This window comes from Lepisosteus platostomus, chromosome 23 (genome assembly GCF_059453375.1).
Source record: "Lepisosteus platostomus isolate fLepPlt1 chromosome 23, fLepPlt1.hap1, whole genome shotgun sequence".
NCBI classification, from domain to species: Eukaryota; Metazoa; Chordata; class Actinopteri; order Semionotiformes; family Lepisosteidae; genus Lepisosteus; species Lepisosteus platostomus.
The window spans coordinates 15602805-15622614 of record NC_142633.1 but is presented as its reverse complement, the minus strand read 5'-3'; the positions used below and the strand labels follow the sequence as shown (position 1 = coordinate 15622614).

At 40.8% G+C, this 19810-nt stretch overlaps 1 protein-coding gene across 2 annotated transcripts in view; it reads right to left on the bottom strand.

The window, feature by feature from the left end:
• Positions 1-19810, bottom strand: part of pex14 (peroxisomal biogenesis factor 14) — an 83949-nt gene that overhangs the window by 5797 nt on the left and 58342 nt on the right. For both annotated transcript variants that reach the window (XM_088617511.1, XM_088617512.1), the window contains exons 6-7: positions 15631-15733; positions 9779-9876 (exon numbers count right to left, since the gene is read on the bottom strand). In XM_088617511.1, coding sequence (XP_088473637.1) covers positions 9779-9876; positions 15631-15733 — 201 coding nt within the window. The remainder of the gene's footprint in view (positions 1-9778; positions 9877-15630; positions 15734-19810) is intronic.

Genomic DNA, 19810 nt, shown 5'->3' with positions numbered 1-19810 from the left:
CGACGGGAGAGCCAGTGGTGCTTGGAGAAGCAGCGCATCCGTCGCTGATGTCACTGCAAGCCAGCAGGTACCCAGAGAGGTACTGGGGGCTGCCGTCTGCCAGAAAGCCAAGAGACCCCCGACCGACAAAATCCAAGCTCTGCCCGGTGGGCAGTCCGCGGTTTGTGCTCCAGCATGCCCAGTTGGCTAGCGACTAGAACAAGGCTTACACCAGTTTACACCTGGATCACAGGGCTCAGGCTGCAGCTGTCAGCAGGCACCTGTGCTGCCCAAGCCGTTCTGGACCCCCCTGCTTTCGATTTCCTATACAGTATATGCGCTTCTTCTCTGCTGGGCACAGCATCAACCACACCAGCACATTGCTTGGGGCTGGCAACATTTCCAGTTCACATGCATTTCCCTGCAACAGGAAAGCACACACTGGGATCGTATCAAGGCAAATCCTCTAAACAAAAAGTCATACAACGATTGGGAAAGGAATCTCTTCCACACAAGACCTAAACCAGGGACTCCCAGCAGGTGTTCCAGAATCCAGTAGGTTTCCCTTTAGTTCTCTTTAAGTTTCATTTTACATGCTTTTGTTAGATTAAAACATTTCCATTTAATTTTGAGACCCCCTACCTGGAGTCCTGAAACCCTCTCCTTTAAGTGCCTTTTTTGAAAAAAAAAATCTCCCTAGCGTCTTTGGTCCTGCTTAAATGATATATGGTGATATATGGCTATGGTGATATATATTTTATTTTTGTATATTTTCATTACAGCTCAGTAGGTTTGAAACATTTGCATCACTTATTTAAACAGAAGAAATATTGCGCAGAGGGACACAATGTCTTATCAAGGTACTACTAGTGCATTGCCCAGAGCCCATGACATGAGATTGGAAGTGAAAGAATCTTGCCTTTACCTACTTAAAAGTTCGCAAGGTTTGCAAGTCATAAGAGTGGGACATTCCTTTCAGGTGGAAACATGACTTCTCTTGTCCTTTCAAAGACAATTTTCTTGAATGCTCAAAATCTACTCATTTTATCAAGTTCTAAATATATAGATATTCATATGTGTATATAGCTATGACACAATATTACAGTTTCCTAGTACATGGAGTTCTGTAAAACAAAAAAACAAACACCCATTTGCCGTTCGCCTGATTGAAAGATCTTCCAAAATGGTAATGAGAATGAATCATGCAATTTTTACATAATTTTCCATATCCCCGACCGATGATTTGAAAAAAAAGGTATTTGATAAGGTGCACGGTGGATAACAATGGCAGCATTCATCAGTAATCCACAAGTCACTGGATTTTATTAAAGGAGGGTGTTATCATCGACTCTTTGGCATGAAATGAATTGCTGCAGGGAGTGTTAGCTAATTGAAGTAGCCTTAATGTATTTGAATAGCAAATGCCCCCCAAAAATATTTCTTTGTGTGTTTGAAAGTGAAAAAAAAGCACAGTAAAACTGCAGAGCAAGAGATCTTTTCCAGCACTGCACAAGAAGCTGGCAGCCAGAATCAGACACACTGGCTGCCGAATGACCGATTCGAGAGGCTTTTCTAAGCTGAACTTTCATTGCAGGGACAGGGCTATTCAAACCTGGAGCACTTTTTGATAACACTGTAACTGCAGCTGAAGGACCAAGCAAAAGGGAAGAGAATGTGCACGAAACAGATATTGTTTCTAACAAGTCACTCCAAGAGAATGAGAATTTGTAGTTGATGAATTGCAAAAAAAAGCTTTTTCTTTCTCCATTAGTTTTGTATGAGAAAGTCCTGGAGCTGATGGGGGTCTGACACTTAAAATCAAACACAATGCACATGTGTTTCTACAGTTCTATAGGCAGTGACAGCCCGGGGCTGCTGGTCACCACAGATGGAAATGAAAGATTTTCCACACAACGAAGGGATTTGATACTGAGGTCAAATTTGACCTTTATTCACAGCACAAAGCTCACATTAAAAAAGCAAACCCTTCCAGCAAAAAAAAACAAACAACCTAATACTGTCTCTTAATTCTTCATTAAACGTAAAACTATAAATTTAAAGTCTCAAAAGGTCTGGACGCCAGTTTGTATTCCAAATCTTAAGAAAACGCCTACCGCTGACAATATATAATTTTTTTTAATCAGATGTTAGTTTTTTTTAAGTACCCCATGTTTTTGTGGAAAACAGAGGATCAACAGCATACAAACAAAAAATCCAGGGCCCTTTATATAGCTGAATGGAGTACAGCTGTAACTAAGGAAGAGCAAACTGAGTGTTGGCCTTGGCAATTGAAGAGTCACATAGCTTTTTTTTGGTGACTTGGTAAAGTCATAAAGAGTAAGACACCCTGGGCCTATAACACAGCCCCTTCTATCACTTTTGTCCCCACACTCTTCACAGATCCACTGCAACATTGAAACAGGAATAAAACACTTTTTTTTATAAAAGAAAAAAATGTACAGATTGTAAAATGGGTGATAATAGGAAAAAAACACGACATTGTAGTCTTAATAGCACTACAAAGACAAATTCACATTATTCATAACTACTAAATCCAAAAAAATAATGGATCATAATTTATTCACTCCCCTGTAGGTAGCATTTTGCAAATCCTCCTCTGGCATAGATTACAATTGACTACAATTAAAATGACTAATTTATATTCATCCAAAGCAACATACTGTACTTTGGCACCCACTTTTACAGCTGGTATGATACGAGAGCATTTCAGACCAGTTACCCTGCTCAGCAGTGTGTCCCCTAGGATCTGAACCTGCAACCTCCCAGCTACAGTACCAGCCCAGAACCCTGACCAGTGCCCCACCTGGCTGCCCGTTTCTGCCCAGATTGCTCTAGGTCCCTCCGTTCCCATCACACGTTCCCCTTGCACCGAGGTCTGGAGGTGCAGTTGGACAGGGGAGGTACAGTAGCTGGTAGTTACAGTAGATTAGTTTATGTGCAATTAACTCATTCTTTGTCACTTTGGTCACTATGCTTTGGTCTCCCGTCATGCTGGATTATCTGTTTGAGCTTCTTGACAGAGGGGACCAAGGTGCCCTGGTACCTGCTGTAGCTCATGATTCCCCCGGTCTTGACAGGCGCTCCAGCACAAAACAAATACACATCAACCCCAAAGCCTTCTTCACATAAGCACCATTTTTAACCAAGCATAATACCTGTGACTGTGTCCAAAAAAAAAAAAGTATTTCATTTGACCATAAGACACTCTGACAGTGATACACGCTACTACTGAATGCCTTCTGTATGCTACCTCCATTTATACCCCAGGGAAACCTTCGCAGGATTCTTTATAAAGTTTCTTTGCACTTCCATGGAGCAGAATGTTATAGATTTGTTTTCTGGGATTCAATTATTTCAGACAAATATGACTTTATTCTGTGCAATGCTCTTACATTTACAGTGTAACATTCTCAGAATTGTTTTAAAGCAAGACACATTATCTAATCCGTAACTCAATATGTTACGTGATGCCTTTTGTTCCTGTTTCACTAAGGGTACGAAACTGCAGCCATTTCAACAGCCAGTGATTGCCTGGTTCAGATCAGAGGCCCCACAGGATTCAAAAAGCTTTAAATCTGTTAAAAAACACAATGCAGAGATGAAGGAGATTACTGTACATGCTGAAATCTACATAACTTTCCTGAGGCCAGTCTTACCAGGTGCTGCCTGAATCGCATCCAAAGAACAACAGCCTCTTAATGAACTGACCCTAATCTCTACGTACAGTATCTCTACTCTCCAAGGTCAAAAGGTGCTTTGTTGTCCTGCACATCTACCTACCCCTTGCTGAATCTACGGCACATGGAATGATCAAGGTAAATGTATAGGGAGAGGAACTGAAGATCAAAAGTTTGCATCCCATTCCCAGAGCTTGTAACCCTCAGCTGAGCCGATGGAAGTGCAGGGCTCTTTGAACTGTCGGTGGGCCAGTGCCCTTGCTTTACGATCCTTAATCCCCCAGTTCCGCAACTCTGATGTGAATGAAAGCCACGCCAGGCGGAAGGTATGGATTAAGCTGCATAAGAAACAGTTATTAAGGGTCCCTGATACACCAGCGGCAGCTGGTTTGAAAGTTGACACCCCTCACGGAGTGGCACGTGTGATAACTTGGGCTCCGGTCCTTTTTTTTTTTTACACCACTTTACACGTAATTAAATCTTAACGAAATTAATTGAAGCGGGTCTGAATGGGATCGGGCTCAATTACGAACTTGGGGGTGCGCTGGGGGGGTGGGGAGGGGGTCGCGGCTTAGCCACATCTACTTTTATTAAAGCGCAGGGTTCTCCTGATACAGTTCTGTCTTGGACGGTACATCTGATAAGAGGTGCCCTTAACTTGCTCTGATAAGAGCGACCCCACTACATTAAGCCCAAACCAACCATGCTTATTAGAGCCTTCACCTCATTACTACCACCTTAATCCCCGGTTCCCAAAGGCACTATCATAATAAAGCTAAAATGTACCTCTCTCTAATTTTAACTTAAGAGCGGAGAAAATTAATTGCTTCGGAGGCTTAGTCTGGGTTCACACAAGAAAAAACACAGAGCAACTGACTGCTTTGAGCAGCACACCATGTTGTCAAACAGCATATTCATTTAAAAGCTTACTTTTAAGTACAAAATGAACCACAGAGTCATTGGCGGGAGCTAAAAACCGCTAAAAAGGTCTGCATTATGAACTGTAAACCTGCTAACGGGGCTGTTAAAAACCACGAGGGAGGTTATAAACATTTTTTTAAAACTTTCGCTTGTTTAGCTAGTTCTGCGCAGTTTTAAGAGACTAATTAGACTGCGAAACAAGTGCACTGGGTAACAGCAAAACATCTGTTTGCCTCTGGCCTCCGGCTGCTCAGAGTTCAGTGGACAGGCTGTGTCAGCAGAACACAGGAGCCACACAGCCCCGGTGTCCCCTCTCCTCTCATACTAGTGGTAACATCAGATTAAACAGCTTGCTGTAAGAAGATTACATATCTGCAGGCTTCTCAAAAGATGCACCAAACACAAAATAGATCTAGTTAAATCACTTGTAAAGTTCGCAGAATTAGCAGCCAGTGTTTTTTTTTTAGTCAATGCATGAAATCTGTCAGATTCCATGTGATGTGGTGTCCGAGCTGAAAGGATAGCCTTTCTATAAAACTAGTAACTGGTCGGCAGGGTTAACGTGAATGAGAAGGAAGCACCCTGGCTTTTGAACCATACACAAAGCAACTTGTTGTGTGCTCCCTAAACAAGACACTTTCAAAGTGGCTTAGAACTAACAGAATATTCCAGGAAGTTTCACTGTTGTTGCACACCTGGGCTCCTCCTTATCACAGTCACAGCAGGTTAAAATGGAAATGTGCTCCTGAACCAGAAGCAGTGCAGAAGACGGTGACAGTGCTTCAGTGTGTGTGTAGGTCCTTGTGTGTAAGTCTGCCATTATTCTGGCATAGTATGTTTTAGAATGAGTAGACTCCAAGAGCCAAACACTGCTTGCAGTCTCTTAGATCTGTCCAAGGACGAGATTTAAAAACAACAGCTTGAGACTCATTGTTCTGAATGTAAGGCAGGACAGACAAGGTGAGTGTGTTTTGTGTATACCATCAATCAGAGAGCAGAGGAAAAGACTGAAGACTGAAGACGTGTATGCACTACAACTGGTCTCACAGTTCCTCGCTCGTTCTGAATGGCTGCATCTGTATATTAAAAATAAGATCGCAAAAACGAGAAAATCAAAATGTGCCTTAAGGACTTAGGCAAGGAGCTAGCAACACATTTCTGCTGATCTACCTCTACATGGGTTTATCAGAGGCATGAGAGTGTTGCAGGTAAAGCAGGTCCCTGAGTGCCAGATGAAACGTGCACCACCCCAACTCCCTCCTCTCCAACAGGCACTTTTATTCCAACAGTGCACACGGGGAGCAAATGCATGAAAATTATTAAGGAAGAGAGGAAGCCCTAATCCCGGGTTTAAAAATAGCCCCTCCTGCAAGGGTGTATTGCAAACTCAGAACTGGCTTGGCTGCTATTTTACTGCAGACACGCTGCAGACAACAACATCCAGGAAAACAAATACAGCTGGAAAATCACAAGGTACCTGTGAACACCAAATTGAAAACAAATAACCGACAGTGCAGACTAAGTTTGGAAAAAATCCCCCAATCCTTCAAGCACTCTGTGATATTGCCAATAGGTGAATTCTTCAGATGCCTATTTTTTCCTGCTCTAGAGTTTTATATTAAAAGATAAGACTGCCTGTAAGATATTTAAATGTACTTTTTTTGTCTATTGCACTTATCATTCACAGTTCTATAAGCAGGAGTGTTCTGTTACAAATTGAGATGTTCTGTGCTGTCTACTACAGCATATGTTGTCACAATGGTTAAATTGAAATACAATAGAACAATTTATCTGTTACTGATTTCAGTGCTATTTTCTCTTCTCAAAATAGCTGACTGGTTTAGAAAATGTATAGGCTTTGCTTATTTATAAAGAAGCAAACACCTTGCTAAACAGGATGTAGCTCGAAAGACACTTAATTCAGTCTAACCACCAACTATTTGGTAACTGAAAAATAACATGCATGCGGTCCTGGCTAAAAACAGAAGCCTTCCATATATACACAAATGTGTGTATGCATATGTGCATATATAAATACACAAATGTGTTAGTGCATGTATATATAGGATGGGTTCTGTACACTGTAATCTGTAAAACCGCAGTTTCCCTGTCTGGAGAACGAGGATCCCAGAATGTCTTCAATATTGGAAAAGCACACATTACAATTTAGTGGTTGAGAAACTATAAGAAATGTTTACTTAGCAGCTGAAGAAACAGACGTTCCAATGTGTTTTGGGTTAAATGTGCATTTCCGTGTTAAGAGCTTTAATTGTCAAGACTGGTGCATTTCGTACTGCAAAGAAAAACCCTAAAGCCAGTTCAAAAACCGCTAACTGAAAATGATAAGTAGCTAAACAGCCGAACATGTGTTCTTAATCACACGCTCCGGACCTGAAAACAATTTCCCAATTTCCCTTATGGCTTGACACCACAGAGTTCCACGTCTCCAAAGAAAATTTAAGATCAACGCTACGGCTGTAAAAGTGGAGTTTATGATTTGTTTAATGGGTGTTTTGATATGAAATATACTTTTTATACACTGCAGCCTTTCCAGCAAGGCCTTCACTGCAAAGGCAGCAAAAAAAAAAAAACGTTTACATTTAAGATGGGGAAAATGCTTCTCCATCTCTCCAAGTCTGTTTTTTTCATTACCCATTCAGATTATTGCACGTTCAAAGACAGATGCAGAATGCCACAATTTGCAAGGCTTCACACAGAAGGGAATGATTCAAAGCAATGGTTTCGGGTCTTCAGAATACGAGACCTAACAGAACTCTCCTTAATCAAGATCTGCTTCAAGCTCAGTCTCATTAAACAGTATCTCATCATGTCATTTTAAGAAGGGAGGCTTTCAAATGAGTGTGCAGTTTTTAAGCTAACACAAAGTGGATGCCCACTCCCTCCCCCAAAACCTGCCTCTCTCGAAACAGATGTGAATGCATATGTCTTTTTACATTATCCATATGGTACATTCAGACTTCCATTTGCTTAACAAGCTATGGACATAAACCACTGTCTGAATCTCTATTCAAATGTTGGTTTTTAGCTATTCAGTAAATGGCTTACAACATTATGAGGAAAGAGAGAGAATACAAAAACACATTAAACCTTACAAAAACAAGCAGAACTTGTATGAGCGCAATTAAGAATGTGACAACAAGGTCTGCACATCAAACTTCTATTCACTGTGATGCAGATGATCAATTAAGGACAAAAAGGAACACTGAGAAAATTTCATCTTTGCAGGGAGACACAAACTCTTCATTTAGGCCACATGTCAATATTCAAATGACTAGAAAGCTGGTTTAGTGGTATTAACTAGTGGCAATATAGACCACAAACCCATTTGGGTGCCCACCTAATAAGGCTGAGCTATTTTTTAAAAAGAAACAAGTATACTGGGCCACAGAGAGAGAATGTAATTCAGAGACTAATCGATTAGTTCTTATTTGGCTGTGTACATACACAGCCACTAAAGGCGATGGGTATACAGCCATAGTAGAGAAGATGGGCACAGGATGTCATTGGGGCTAAATATTTTTTTTATTATTTGCAGTATTATTAGGCGGAGCTATATTGAATATGAATCTGTTGACGACTGTGTTCAGGCTCCAAGCCACTGTACCTGCTCAAAGTGTCCAAGTGGCCAGCATAACTTATTAACTAATCCGTGATTTGAGCTTCTGGTGTATGTCTCAGATTATTGACCCACTTAACATCATTACATTCTTGATTACCAAGGTCACAATTCTGTGGCTGTTGAACACTGACAGATTGACCGAGCCACAGGACACGTCCATGTGTGGCAACAGGACAGTACTATTCCATGGGATTATTATGGGAATTTAAGATTTGGATTTATTTAGTACCCCAATTGTGCACGTGTATGAAACTTAAAAATGGTGAACAATTCAGTAAGATTTCATAGGAAAGAACAGAATGCATTTGTCAACGCAATTATTTAGCTCAAGCATGAATCATGTTTTCACCATTCAGTTAATATCATATACTCGTATTTTCAAATCTGGCTTTTTGCCTGCTAAAAGGTAATAATGTGGGACCAGGAGCAAACTAAGAGGACTGGAACCTCTTTGCAACCCATAACTCAAATGCAAAGTGTCGAGACAGCGTCCAGTTTAAAATGAAAACCCTGCAGCAGTGATCTTTCAAGCACTTAGAGAGGAGCGCGGCTGGGGGATATCTGAAAATCACCACTTTGGTTTGTGTGCTTGAGACTGAAAGGAGACCTTCACGTTGGTCATTTCCATATCTGAACCACATGAGCTCGTCCGGATGGAGCTGATCCTGGCTTCCTAGGCATCAGGTGGATGAGAGAGCACAAGGAGACTCCCCTTCTTGGGAGGGTGGATTGGAGCAACTGGGGTACAGTACCTCACTCAAGTACCACAACAGGGCCTGTAGTCGGGACGTGAACCCACAACCCACCAGTTATGAGTCCACTATGCCTGTTGTCCTCAAAAATACCCACTTTGCTTCTTCAATTTATCTGAAAAACCCAAGAACTTCTGATTCAGTGTTTAAAGCTGAAAATCTTGAGAGAATGAATAAAATCATACACATGAAGGAACTGGCTTCCTATATTATGCACAATAAATGAAAGAATATATGCAAAAACGTAACTGCATATGTAATGTTTTAGTCAAATGCAGGAGAGCAAATATTGACCTATTCTGAAAGAAAGAAAATACTGCAGAAAACATTTGCATAGTTCAAAAAGTAAGCAGAGAAATGCTGGAATTACACTCACAAATGTTATAAATTAACTTGTTTTTATCAGCTACATATTTGTGTTGTTTCTTGATGTAAAGTATATATTTGTGTTGCACAGGAAAATACAACTAGAGTACTTAGAAAAGTACAATTTCATAACATAAAACATCTAACAGTGATTTAAAACTCCAGTCCTGGAGGGCTGTGGGTTTTCATCCTACCTCTGCGCTTAATGACCTGACTTAAGTGAAAGACTAATTAGCTTAATTGGACAAGTTTAACTTCTCAGTGCTTGATGATGTAAAGAGACCTCAAGCGCCTGCTGGGCTGTGGACCTCGAGGGCTGGAGATGTGCACCTACGATCCAATGACAGCGAGCTGCTTGCCAGGCCTCTGTGGCAGCAGGTTAAGACGCTCAAACCGAAGGCACGCAAAGACGGTGTTGTTACCTCTGAGGCAGCGAGCTCCTGCGACAGCTCCTGTATCTTCTGCTGCTGCTGCACCAGAAGCTCTTGCACTGAGGCCAGAGTGATCTGCAACTGCGTGACTGCATCAAAACAAACAGACAGTCATCACTAAACCACGGAGCACGCCTGTGTGAGCTGCCCTCAGCGCCCCACTCCACAGCAAAGGCAGGCACTCTTGACTCCTGCAATCCGTGCCATTACAGGACTTCAGTCATTCCCACTGCATGAACTCCTCACAGGATCCGTGATTGCTCAGCTGGCCAAGGGGCTGAGCATCAGTTTGATAATTAGGGAAAAACTCGAACAAAAAACTCACAGAGGAATAAAAGAGTCAAGGCAGGTTGCCTGCATGTGCTCTGTGGGGATATCCCTTAACGTGGTGCAATGTTTTTTAAAATAAAAAAAAAACAATAAAAAAGCTAAAACAGGATTACTTTTCCCAAAACAGACACTATACATTATGAGCCATAGTTCCTGGTGTGGACTGTGAAACCCTTAAATTGTATAGCATAGCCCAGGAGGTTTCTGCTTGCAGGCCTAACCTGCCACAGTGCAATATGCTGTTTTATTGACCTTGATAGTTCAAATAACTGGTTACACTAAAGTACTGTAATGATGTTGATTGGAACGACCACAGATTTTCAGAGGACCTGCAACAGGTACAGAACCTTTCCACACACACAGTACAGGCCTCTACAATACATCAACAGCTGAAGTTTCAGAACAGAAACAACCAAATAGCTTGAGCGAGAGCATAGATACTGTATTTCCTCAAAGCATTTAAGAGCTCAGGTGGAATGAAAAATATGCAGTGGCCTTTTTGGACTGCAGTTATGCACTACTGTCCTATGCTGAAGAAACTGGCTGGATAGATACTCCTGACTGGTTAGAACTCCCCTGTCATCCCTCTTCTTTCAAGAAAACAGCTGAACTGGACTGTAAGATAATATTTTCATCAAAGAGAAAACTGGAAGGTTGCCTGCAGCATGGTTGATACAAGCTAAGCACAAAGAAACTTCGGATAGCAAGTAAAATCAACCAGGAAACGATGCAGAAAAGGTCATACAATTCTGCAACATTGCACTGACTGAGTGAGGAAGGGGGATTAAAAAAGGTAAAGGAAGCCAGTCAGACAAGCTTAATTGGATCAATGGCCTGGGATGTAAATGCAATCCAGTTGCAAGTTATTCTGAATGTCTCCAGTGGGAGAACGCAGTAAGCCATCACTTCACACTGCCTAGATAAGCAATCCTCAGGTAGTACTGCACAGCTCAGACCTTCCTGGCTCTAGTCAGATCTTTCACCAACGCCTGTTCTTCAAAAGAGTCAAGCTGTTGCCCACTCTGTCATCTCATTCACCGAGCCGCAAGTGAAAAGAAAGCTCATTGGTTAAAGTATAACCCAATCCTACACTTCAAACAGACAATGCCAAATAGCACACAACAAAAACTCCTTACCTGACCTATTTAAAGCAGACAGGCCATGATCTCTCTGTTTGACCTCTTTTTACTTCATTTACAGTTGCTTAGTCTCAGTTTCCTATCTTTAATTGAGTCAGATCGTTGAAGGACAACACAAAAGTGAATTTATATAACAAAAAATATATAAACATATACACATCATCCGTGAGAATTTCTGTCTTTAATATTTAATACCTTAGTACCAATTTGTGCACAAAGAGGATTTCTTATTTCTCTTTGACACGTCAAAAGACAACTCCAAGACTCATAAATGAGCACAGTAGTGTATTAGTGACTTCTAACGCATTTACCGACACAGCCTGTACTGTGAAGTACATTTTGAAGGAGCACCCAGAAGGATCTGGTTAACTACACATATTGCCAACTTCTCAAATTAGGTACAGAAATTACATAGAAATGATCTGAGAACTGTTTGCAATTTAACCATAGCATTCACAAGTTGACAAACGGTCTTTTTCTTTTTAAATCTGAAACCTCCTCTAAAAGGAAACACATCATGTTAAACTGGCTTAAGTCCATGTTAAACTGACTATAACAAAACCGAGAGCGTTTTTATTATTTTATTTAAAGAATTTTCTAAAAATCTTTAAAATGCACCAGCAATGCGAAGTTTTCGAAGGCAACACATGGTGTAATTTTTATACACATTCAAAACGTCTGCTATTGTACCTGCAAACACCTCCTTAAAGAGAGACATAGATTTGTGAATCAGTGAAGACTGTGTTGAATTGAGAAGTTGGTTCTGGCACTTTCTTGAAGTCCAGGAACAAAATCATTTTCAAATAGTCTAATGGAATTTTCTTTTATGCTAGACAAACAGGTTCATGTCTAATCTTGTGTCTGCCTTTATATTAAATAACTGTCTACACACTTCCATTAGCTGACTAATCAGCAACCTTAATGCATCTGAGATCCTTCAAACAACTAACAAATAAAATCCTTTTATACACAGGGAGAAACAGACAAAATTCCCCTTCCTAATCCCAATAAATATTGTGCTCCTTTCCTTGACTTTGAAGATTAAATTATTTTAAAATCGCCGAAGGTACAGGAGATAAGGGACAAATAAAAGGTAATAAAAAACAGCATTTGTGCAATAAAGTGGCATATCATTTCAAATAACATTGACTGTAGTTAGTTTCTCACCAGCTCTACTAATGTGCTTATTCCCAAACAATGCATTAAGTTTTCAAACTGATTATATTACAGAAAACCAATAAACATTTGTATAAATCATCCAAAGCAAAGTGTTAAATCAAGTCTAATTGGTTTAACATCGAGAGATACTGTACTGGTCTACTCTTCACATTTTCAAAAGCCTGTTAGTTTAAGGCTAAAAAAAGCAAAGAAAAAAAATGCAATTGCTTTTCAATAAAAAGGTCTTTTCACAGTAAAGCATATTAAAGCCTTTTTATACACAGATGTCAAAGGATCATGTTTCCTAATGAGGATCGCATGCGGTATGTTTTTGATGCTGGCTTCTGAGCTTTAGCAACAGTTGGTGATGCAGCCTCATGATGTATGGAGGTTGTGTAAAGGGGAGCATCGGTCTTGCCTCTGAGGTCTCAACCTCTGAACTGACGACATGATGTTGGAAAGTGTAAGCCGCAGTGCCCGTGGGTAACTGGGTAACTGAAACGGTTCCCACCTTTTTTATTTTGCCCCGTAAGAACCAACGTCAGCATTCACTGCGAATTCTTGACATGTACAAGAGTCAAGCCACACAATAACCAGCACCCTTGAGAAGAGTGCAGCTCTGCTTCTCCCACAATTCTGCGGTGCCCATGGCAGAGGCATGTGAGAGCCTCCCACATAACTACCAGCATCAGGGCCCTGCATGAGTCACAAGGGCAATAATGCCAACTTCGGTTTGGGCATGGTGTTTCGCAGAGGAGATCTGTTAAGTAAGGAAGTCACATTTGAGCATGGCACGGGCCCTTATCTATGTTACCACTACTAATTACTGTTATTAAAATTACCTTCGTCATCTGCACCGACAAAATAAATAAAAATTAGACAGCAGTCTAAATAAAGGTTTTATTATACGCACGTATACAGTGCGCTCCACAAGTACTGAGATACCAGGTTTAAACTGGGATTTTCACTATGAAATCAAGTGCACTAAAAGAGTATATGTACAGTACTTGTAGTTATGGTCATTTGAAATCACTGGGTTGAACATCATGTTTTTGTCCTAAATTATCAAATGTTTACCCCCAAAATAAAACATATATAATACTGCACTTGTATCATGGTGACAAATACAAATTACTCGACTGTAAAACAAAAATAAGTTTTGATTTTGCTGTACCAATACTTTTGGAGGGCACTGTTTATGCTGTATCGTTATATCTAAATTAAAAACAGTTTATATAATTGCAGAACCTTATGAGTGGGCTCACTTACAGTGCTGGTATGAAAAGCACAAACAACATTTAGTCAATTATTTAGAGAATGTTTCAGTTTAATGTGCACTACACATGTCAGAGAGCCTTGTTCATTCTTGAAGAGCCAGCTGGTCACTCACAGCTGGGTGGACAGCCTTGTAGTAACAGTAAGTTATATTACGGCCTGTGTTTGCTGAAATGCTTACAGAACCCATTTGCTATATTTCCAAACAGCCATGTACAGTAGGTGGATACCTCCTCCAGGTTTAGGGATTGAACACAGCAGCCACCAAAACGGGGAAAATATTAGTTCTGAACATGTTACTCTGAAGCTGTATTAACTTTACAGGTAACAAATTATACTTTGTAGGATTGCAGTCATTAGCATTAGACAGACTGATAATTTAATAATTTTCATAAATTAAATGCCCACAATATGGAGAGTAGCCAGTAGTTATGAAGAAATGAAAAGATAAATAAACCTACAGATGCTTTAAGTGAGAAAAGGTACATTTTCCTACAGTGGGAACTGTGGTATGTTCATGCTACCAAGGTTTCAGTTTCAAAAAAGAAGCAAAAAGAGAAACAGCAGAACTTATCTCAAAATCTTGACTATAATGATAAACAAAGCTGGAATTATTTATGCTTAAAAAAAACAAAACAAGAAAAAAAGGGTAACATTCACCGAGGAAATGTTTTTGCATAGCCGAGTCAAAATGACAATAAAAAGAACTAATTTGTTAACCAGATCGACAGGAGCGCACCAACTTTGCACGCAATATCTCACACAATCAAATCAAAAAAAATAAAACCAGTGCCGGGCTGATGTCACGTAAAGAATGAAAAACCTGTGTTTTTTATGGTATCCTTAGCACTGTCATTTTGTGCCAAGCTGTAGTTTTATCACACAGAAAGTGGTGAAATTCATCCTTTATAGAGTGAAGGTAGCTTCCTCTGCTAATGGGATTGCTGACTTTATGTCTGCTCTGTGCCCTGAGCAGCCCTGTCCTGCAAAAAGCTGCTATTCAGTATCAACTGATTAACCCTGAGAAACAAGGACTCTAAGCAGGAGAACGTTGGCTGAGAAATACATATCACATGGCTTGACTGCAGAAGTGTTTTCCAAAATTAATCAATACTGTCATATATTTTTTTGCAGTTAAACTAAATACATTAAAGAATACATTAAAGTCAATTTCATGCCTTAAGTACTTCCAGAAACCTCTCAATATACATTTGCACATAAGCACATACATATATATTACTTTAGGAACTGGTCACTGAATTATGAAGTCCAGGAAACTACAAATCAACGTTTCTTACAGGAAACATTCTGAAGTGCTACTTTGCAGCTCAAGAGCATAGAAGGTGAAAACTCCACAGTACACAAAGTGCACAGTAGGTGTTGAAAAATAAAAAGATTTTGTCAGGAGTTTTTCCATTCAGCAATTTTTGCTTTTTCAGATTTTTAAAATATTTTGTTCTACAAAGATTAAAACAAGCATGCCAACGCTGTCAATGAGATGCTAAGAAGAAGTTTCGCTTCCCAGATGTCCCCAAAGATGTTTAATTGTGTCTGCGAGAGAGGTACCATCTTTCTTTGACGGGCAGGTTTTAAATTTCTCACCTGTCCAAAGAACTGACACACCTGTCACCGCTGAGTTAATCATCAGCGAGCTCCGGAGCCCAGTGAGAGCAGAGCACTTCGGCGCAGAAATTAAAATGAACTTTCTCGCCCATAAAAAAGAAAAAAAAATCGTTGTCATTTCGCTCCCCTCATTAATATTCCGAGGTTAAGAGCTTTTCAGTGAAACGTAATTAATTGAGGCTGAGCCGACAGTAAACAAGCAATTTCAAATTAAGCCAAAATGACGGGAGCGTCATTTGTAAATGTGAGCAGATTTTCACGACAGATAAATGAAGGAAAATGTTAAGGAGGAAAACTGATGAAGATATTAATCTTCACCTGTCTGTGTCAACGTGCCACTCATCTCCGAAATGCTGGTCTCGATTCTCTGCAGATGCTTCTTGTCCTCTTTGCTGCCCATAATGAGAGGAAGGATATATTTCTGCAATTAAAAAACACGACACACCATTAGAATCCGCCTAAAAAAGGGCACATTTAACATCTCTGCAGAGAGAACTAGAAACTGTTGCTGGAAACTCCTCAATGCAAAGCCCTCCAATTCACTTCATTTCATGATTTGGGATTTTGCTACAACCAGATACTTAATTATTTAATTGATCATTAGAAGGATCATTTAAAAGAGCATTTAAGAAGCTGGCTGTATCATGGCTCTAAAAAGGAGTGGACGGAAGTGTGTAAATATGTCACAACTCTACTGCAGTCATGCAACAATCTTACTGTATTCCCAAAGCAGGCACCTTGTCATTCTACATGGAATCAGGCTTCAGAAACCGATTCGTTTTCCCCACATATGGTGAATCAATTGCACATGACTATGTTGTCTGTTTAGAAACCTCCAGGAAGGCTGAATAAGGTAAAATGTGATGTTCATTGTAAGGTGTATCAGACCACCTCCAACTGGACCTTTCTGTCAGACCTGCAAACCACCTGCAAGCGGCACAAAGCACCCACTGCAGCGGTGTGTGACTTTAAGGGAGACTGGTGCTTCCCGGCACTTTGGAATGAAATCCGTAGGGCTGGTGCCACAATAAGGGCATCAGGATATCAGTAGGAATTAACATTTTCAAAGATGACCTAGTGTAAGTAAATGTTGAAAAGCCCACACTCGAAGTTGAGGTGCCTGCTTTAAAGACTCTATAGAGTCTTCTGTTACAATGAGCTGTGCACTTTCATTATTATTTCTCTTTCTTAAAGCAAACCTTTATCATCTGGTCTCAAGAAACGACCCGCACTGAAGAAAACCAGACACGAGCAATACATATTAATACATACAATACAGATGGAAAAATACAGTGATTGTGCAAATGTAAAAAAAACTAGGAGGTAATTCTCTGTTTATCTGAAAGAGACCAAACAAAATGGCAGGTAAAAACTCTAAACAAGTTAATTTGTCTTGCCAGGATTATAACAAAATTATAACAAAATCCATGCAGCATACATACAGAATGGGTAATTTATACAGTAAGATGGCCTATTCAATTAATTGATCATAAAAAATGTGCGCTTGTCGCTGTGGGCCATGAGGATGTTTGCCCTGTGACAACACACAAGAACGAGGTGTGTCCAGTCCTGATCCTGCAGCTCCGTTGTGTTGGCAGGTTTTCTATGTTTCCTTAAAACATGAGCCCCTGTAGAGCTGGGAAGGACAGGCACCAAACTGCCATAACCCTGACCACGAATAAGCAGTTGTCTGATAACGGATTAACCTTCATCTTCCCGAATCCTTCATGATCTTATGCTTTTTCAATATGTGGAGGGTAAAATTGAAAGATCTGGGTATTCCAAAATGGGATGGTAATAAAAAAACAGCAGACAAACAGGTAAGGGATATTTTTAAGCCTACGTTTGTATATCTTAAGTATAAACGTTGCCCAAAGTAAGGGAAAAGAAAGAAATAGAAATATTCTAGATGAAGGCATGTCCTGAGAATTGGTTTCAAAGCAGGATATTAAAGATTTCCCACCACTGTGGAATATATATACCTAAGGAATGGCAGAATAAGAAGAACATGGAATCAAACACAAAAGGACAAGGACTAAGATGAGCGAGGAGGAGATGCTTATCTGCAAGCCGTGTTCTTCAATGTAGGCCATGAAGACGTTCGCACTGTGACACACACGTGAACACCACATTTGGCCATAATCTACCCTGGAGGGATTGCGCCTTCAAACTGCATTTTTAAAAACAAGCTGCATTTAAAGTCATTGTCTTGTTGTTACGTTCCGAGCGAAATGCTGAGCAAGAGGAGATGGCACAGATAATGCTGCAAAAGACCGGGTGATGCAATCAGTGCAAGTGGGACGACCTTCAGGCCTGGGTCAGACTGCGCTTCACTCATGCAGTCATGCAGCGCATTTTTCTTCATTTCTCAAAAGAAACCTCCAAATCCAAGGTTTTAACACCATTCCCAAGCAGTATTTAAAATAAAAGGGTATTGCTCTCCTTCATTAAAAATGCATGACAATGATAAGCTTACCTGTCAACTCCTGTTTCTATACTAAGAATACAGACTTTGACTGAAAGGCAAGGAGATTACTGTAGACAGATTGTCATGCCAGAGGGCCTCCTCAATTTGGTCTTTTTTAGTGTCCTCTCATTTGCTGAGCAATAAATTTAGCATTCCTCTTCATGAAGCAGGAACACACTTATCAAAAGTAGAGCATATTAGTATTCTACTATGCATGACCTCTAGATGAAGTGACCAACAAACATTTCATCCTTTGAGGCAGAAGAAGGGCATTTAATCTAGCGCTGCAATAGACTCTCTTACTTAATTCAGCACAATTTGACTCAATCGTCTGTCTTTAGGCCAAGAACTGAACAACAAGGCTGACTTCAGGTCAGGACTGAGGTGAAATCATTAAGCGTTTTTGCACACGCTCTGTCTGCGCTGCTCTGCTATCACACGCGTCAACCTTGAAGATAACAGCGTGCCGGGGAGAGCCGTGTGGAAGGGAAGAGAGCGGGGGGAAAAGGAGCAAACGGAAGGCAGCCCTTTTCTCCAGGGGACGCAGCACTCGTTTCGCAGAGGTGCCGTCGCTCCCGAGACGTAACCCCTCTCAGAAAAGCAGCAGTTTTCCCTTCGCTTCCTTTCAGGCACCAGCGAGACGAAGTCCTGGCTGAGGCTCTCTCGCTGACAGAAGATGAAGGACTGCAAGCTTAACGGCCCACTACAGCGCTGGCGTCCTGTTCTGCTCGGTGTGGGGAACGGGTCCCCCAGCCGCGGGCTTCGGCTTCTCCTCCCCTGCCTCGCTCGCTGGCGGCGGGGGAGTGCACGCCGAGGCAGGGTTTTCACCCGTTAATAAACACTCTGAAGTTGAAAAAGATTAAAAGAGTGCCAGCACAGTGTAATTAATACGCTCGCTGCTGTGAGCCGTGTTTACAAGCTGTTCCATCGCATTAATAAAGTGTGCACTGTCCAGCCACATGGCAGGACCTGCTCCTCAGTATGACAGTAGCAGAGCAACCCCTTGCAGGAGAGCCTGTTCCAGGGGCAATGACCTGCTATCCTTTACTGATACAAAAGGAAAAGAAAGAAGCCTTACTGCACAGTGGCTTGAGAATATTTCTACAAAAGCATCTCATCTCATAAAACAGAATTTAGACTTTTTTTGTGAAAAAAATAGGGTTAGGCATTCTTCTTTTTTTTTATTTCTGGAGAGAATTAATATGATTTTTTTTTCCCCAAAAGGAACACAAAACACACTTCTGTCTCCCTATGAATGACGGTGCTGCGCCCCATCATCTTTGAGACACATGTATGTTTTCAACTCGCAGACCCACTAACCAAAAAAGCAGAAAGATTTCCCTGGTTCAAACAAAAACCAAATGACTCAGTTGATCTAATCTTTTTAATAAACAATATTTTTTTTTCAAACGCAGTTATGAGTCATTTTGTCATGAGTCTCCCCTTCAAAAAAAAAAATCATCGCAGACTCATCTTTGATGTTCTTAACAGTCATTTGTGAAACTGAGCTCTCTCTATACAGGACTGGTGTTAATTTAACCTCCAGACAGTTTTCACCCTCAATTTTGCTCTGATGAAAATCATCATTTTTTTGTCACTTCCCCACCTCAGTCTAGAGCTCTAAGCCATTTAATAGGCTCTGGACGCTGACAAAAGCAGAATGGGTTTTAACAGAAGTGGGCTACTGGTACGCTACGCAAAGCACTCACACAGCTGACTGACGCCAGCCACACACTCCTCTGACTGCCATGCGTCCACATGAAATGAAATGCTGAGCAAATTTGTAGCCTGAACCCCCAGTGAAAAGGCTAACATCCTGCCATGAGAACATATGAGTGCTGTAACCAGCAGTTACATGCTGCAGTCATCCCGGATAGCTGATGCAAACTTCTGCTCTACCTATAAAAGCACAGTAATTGTCTCCACATGGCAACAACCAGCCCAGCAGCATCAAGGGATTAATACGCTGTAATTTAAAAATAAAAAAACAAGGTTTCTGCGAGAGCGTAGGACCAGAAGCGCTCTTTATTG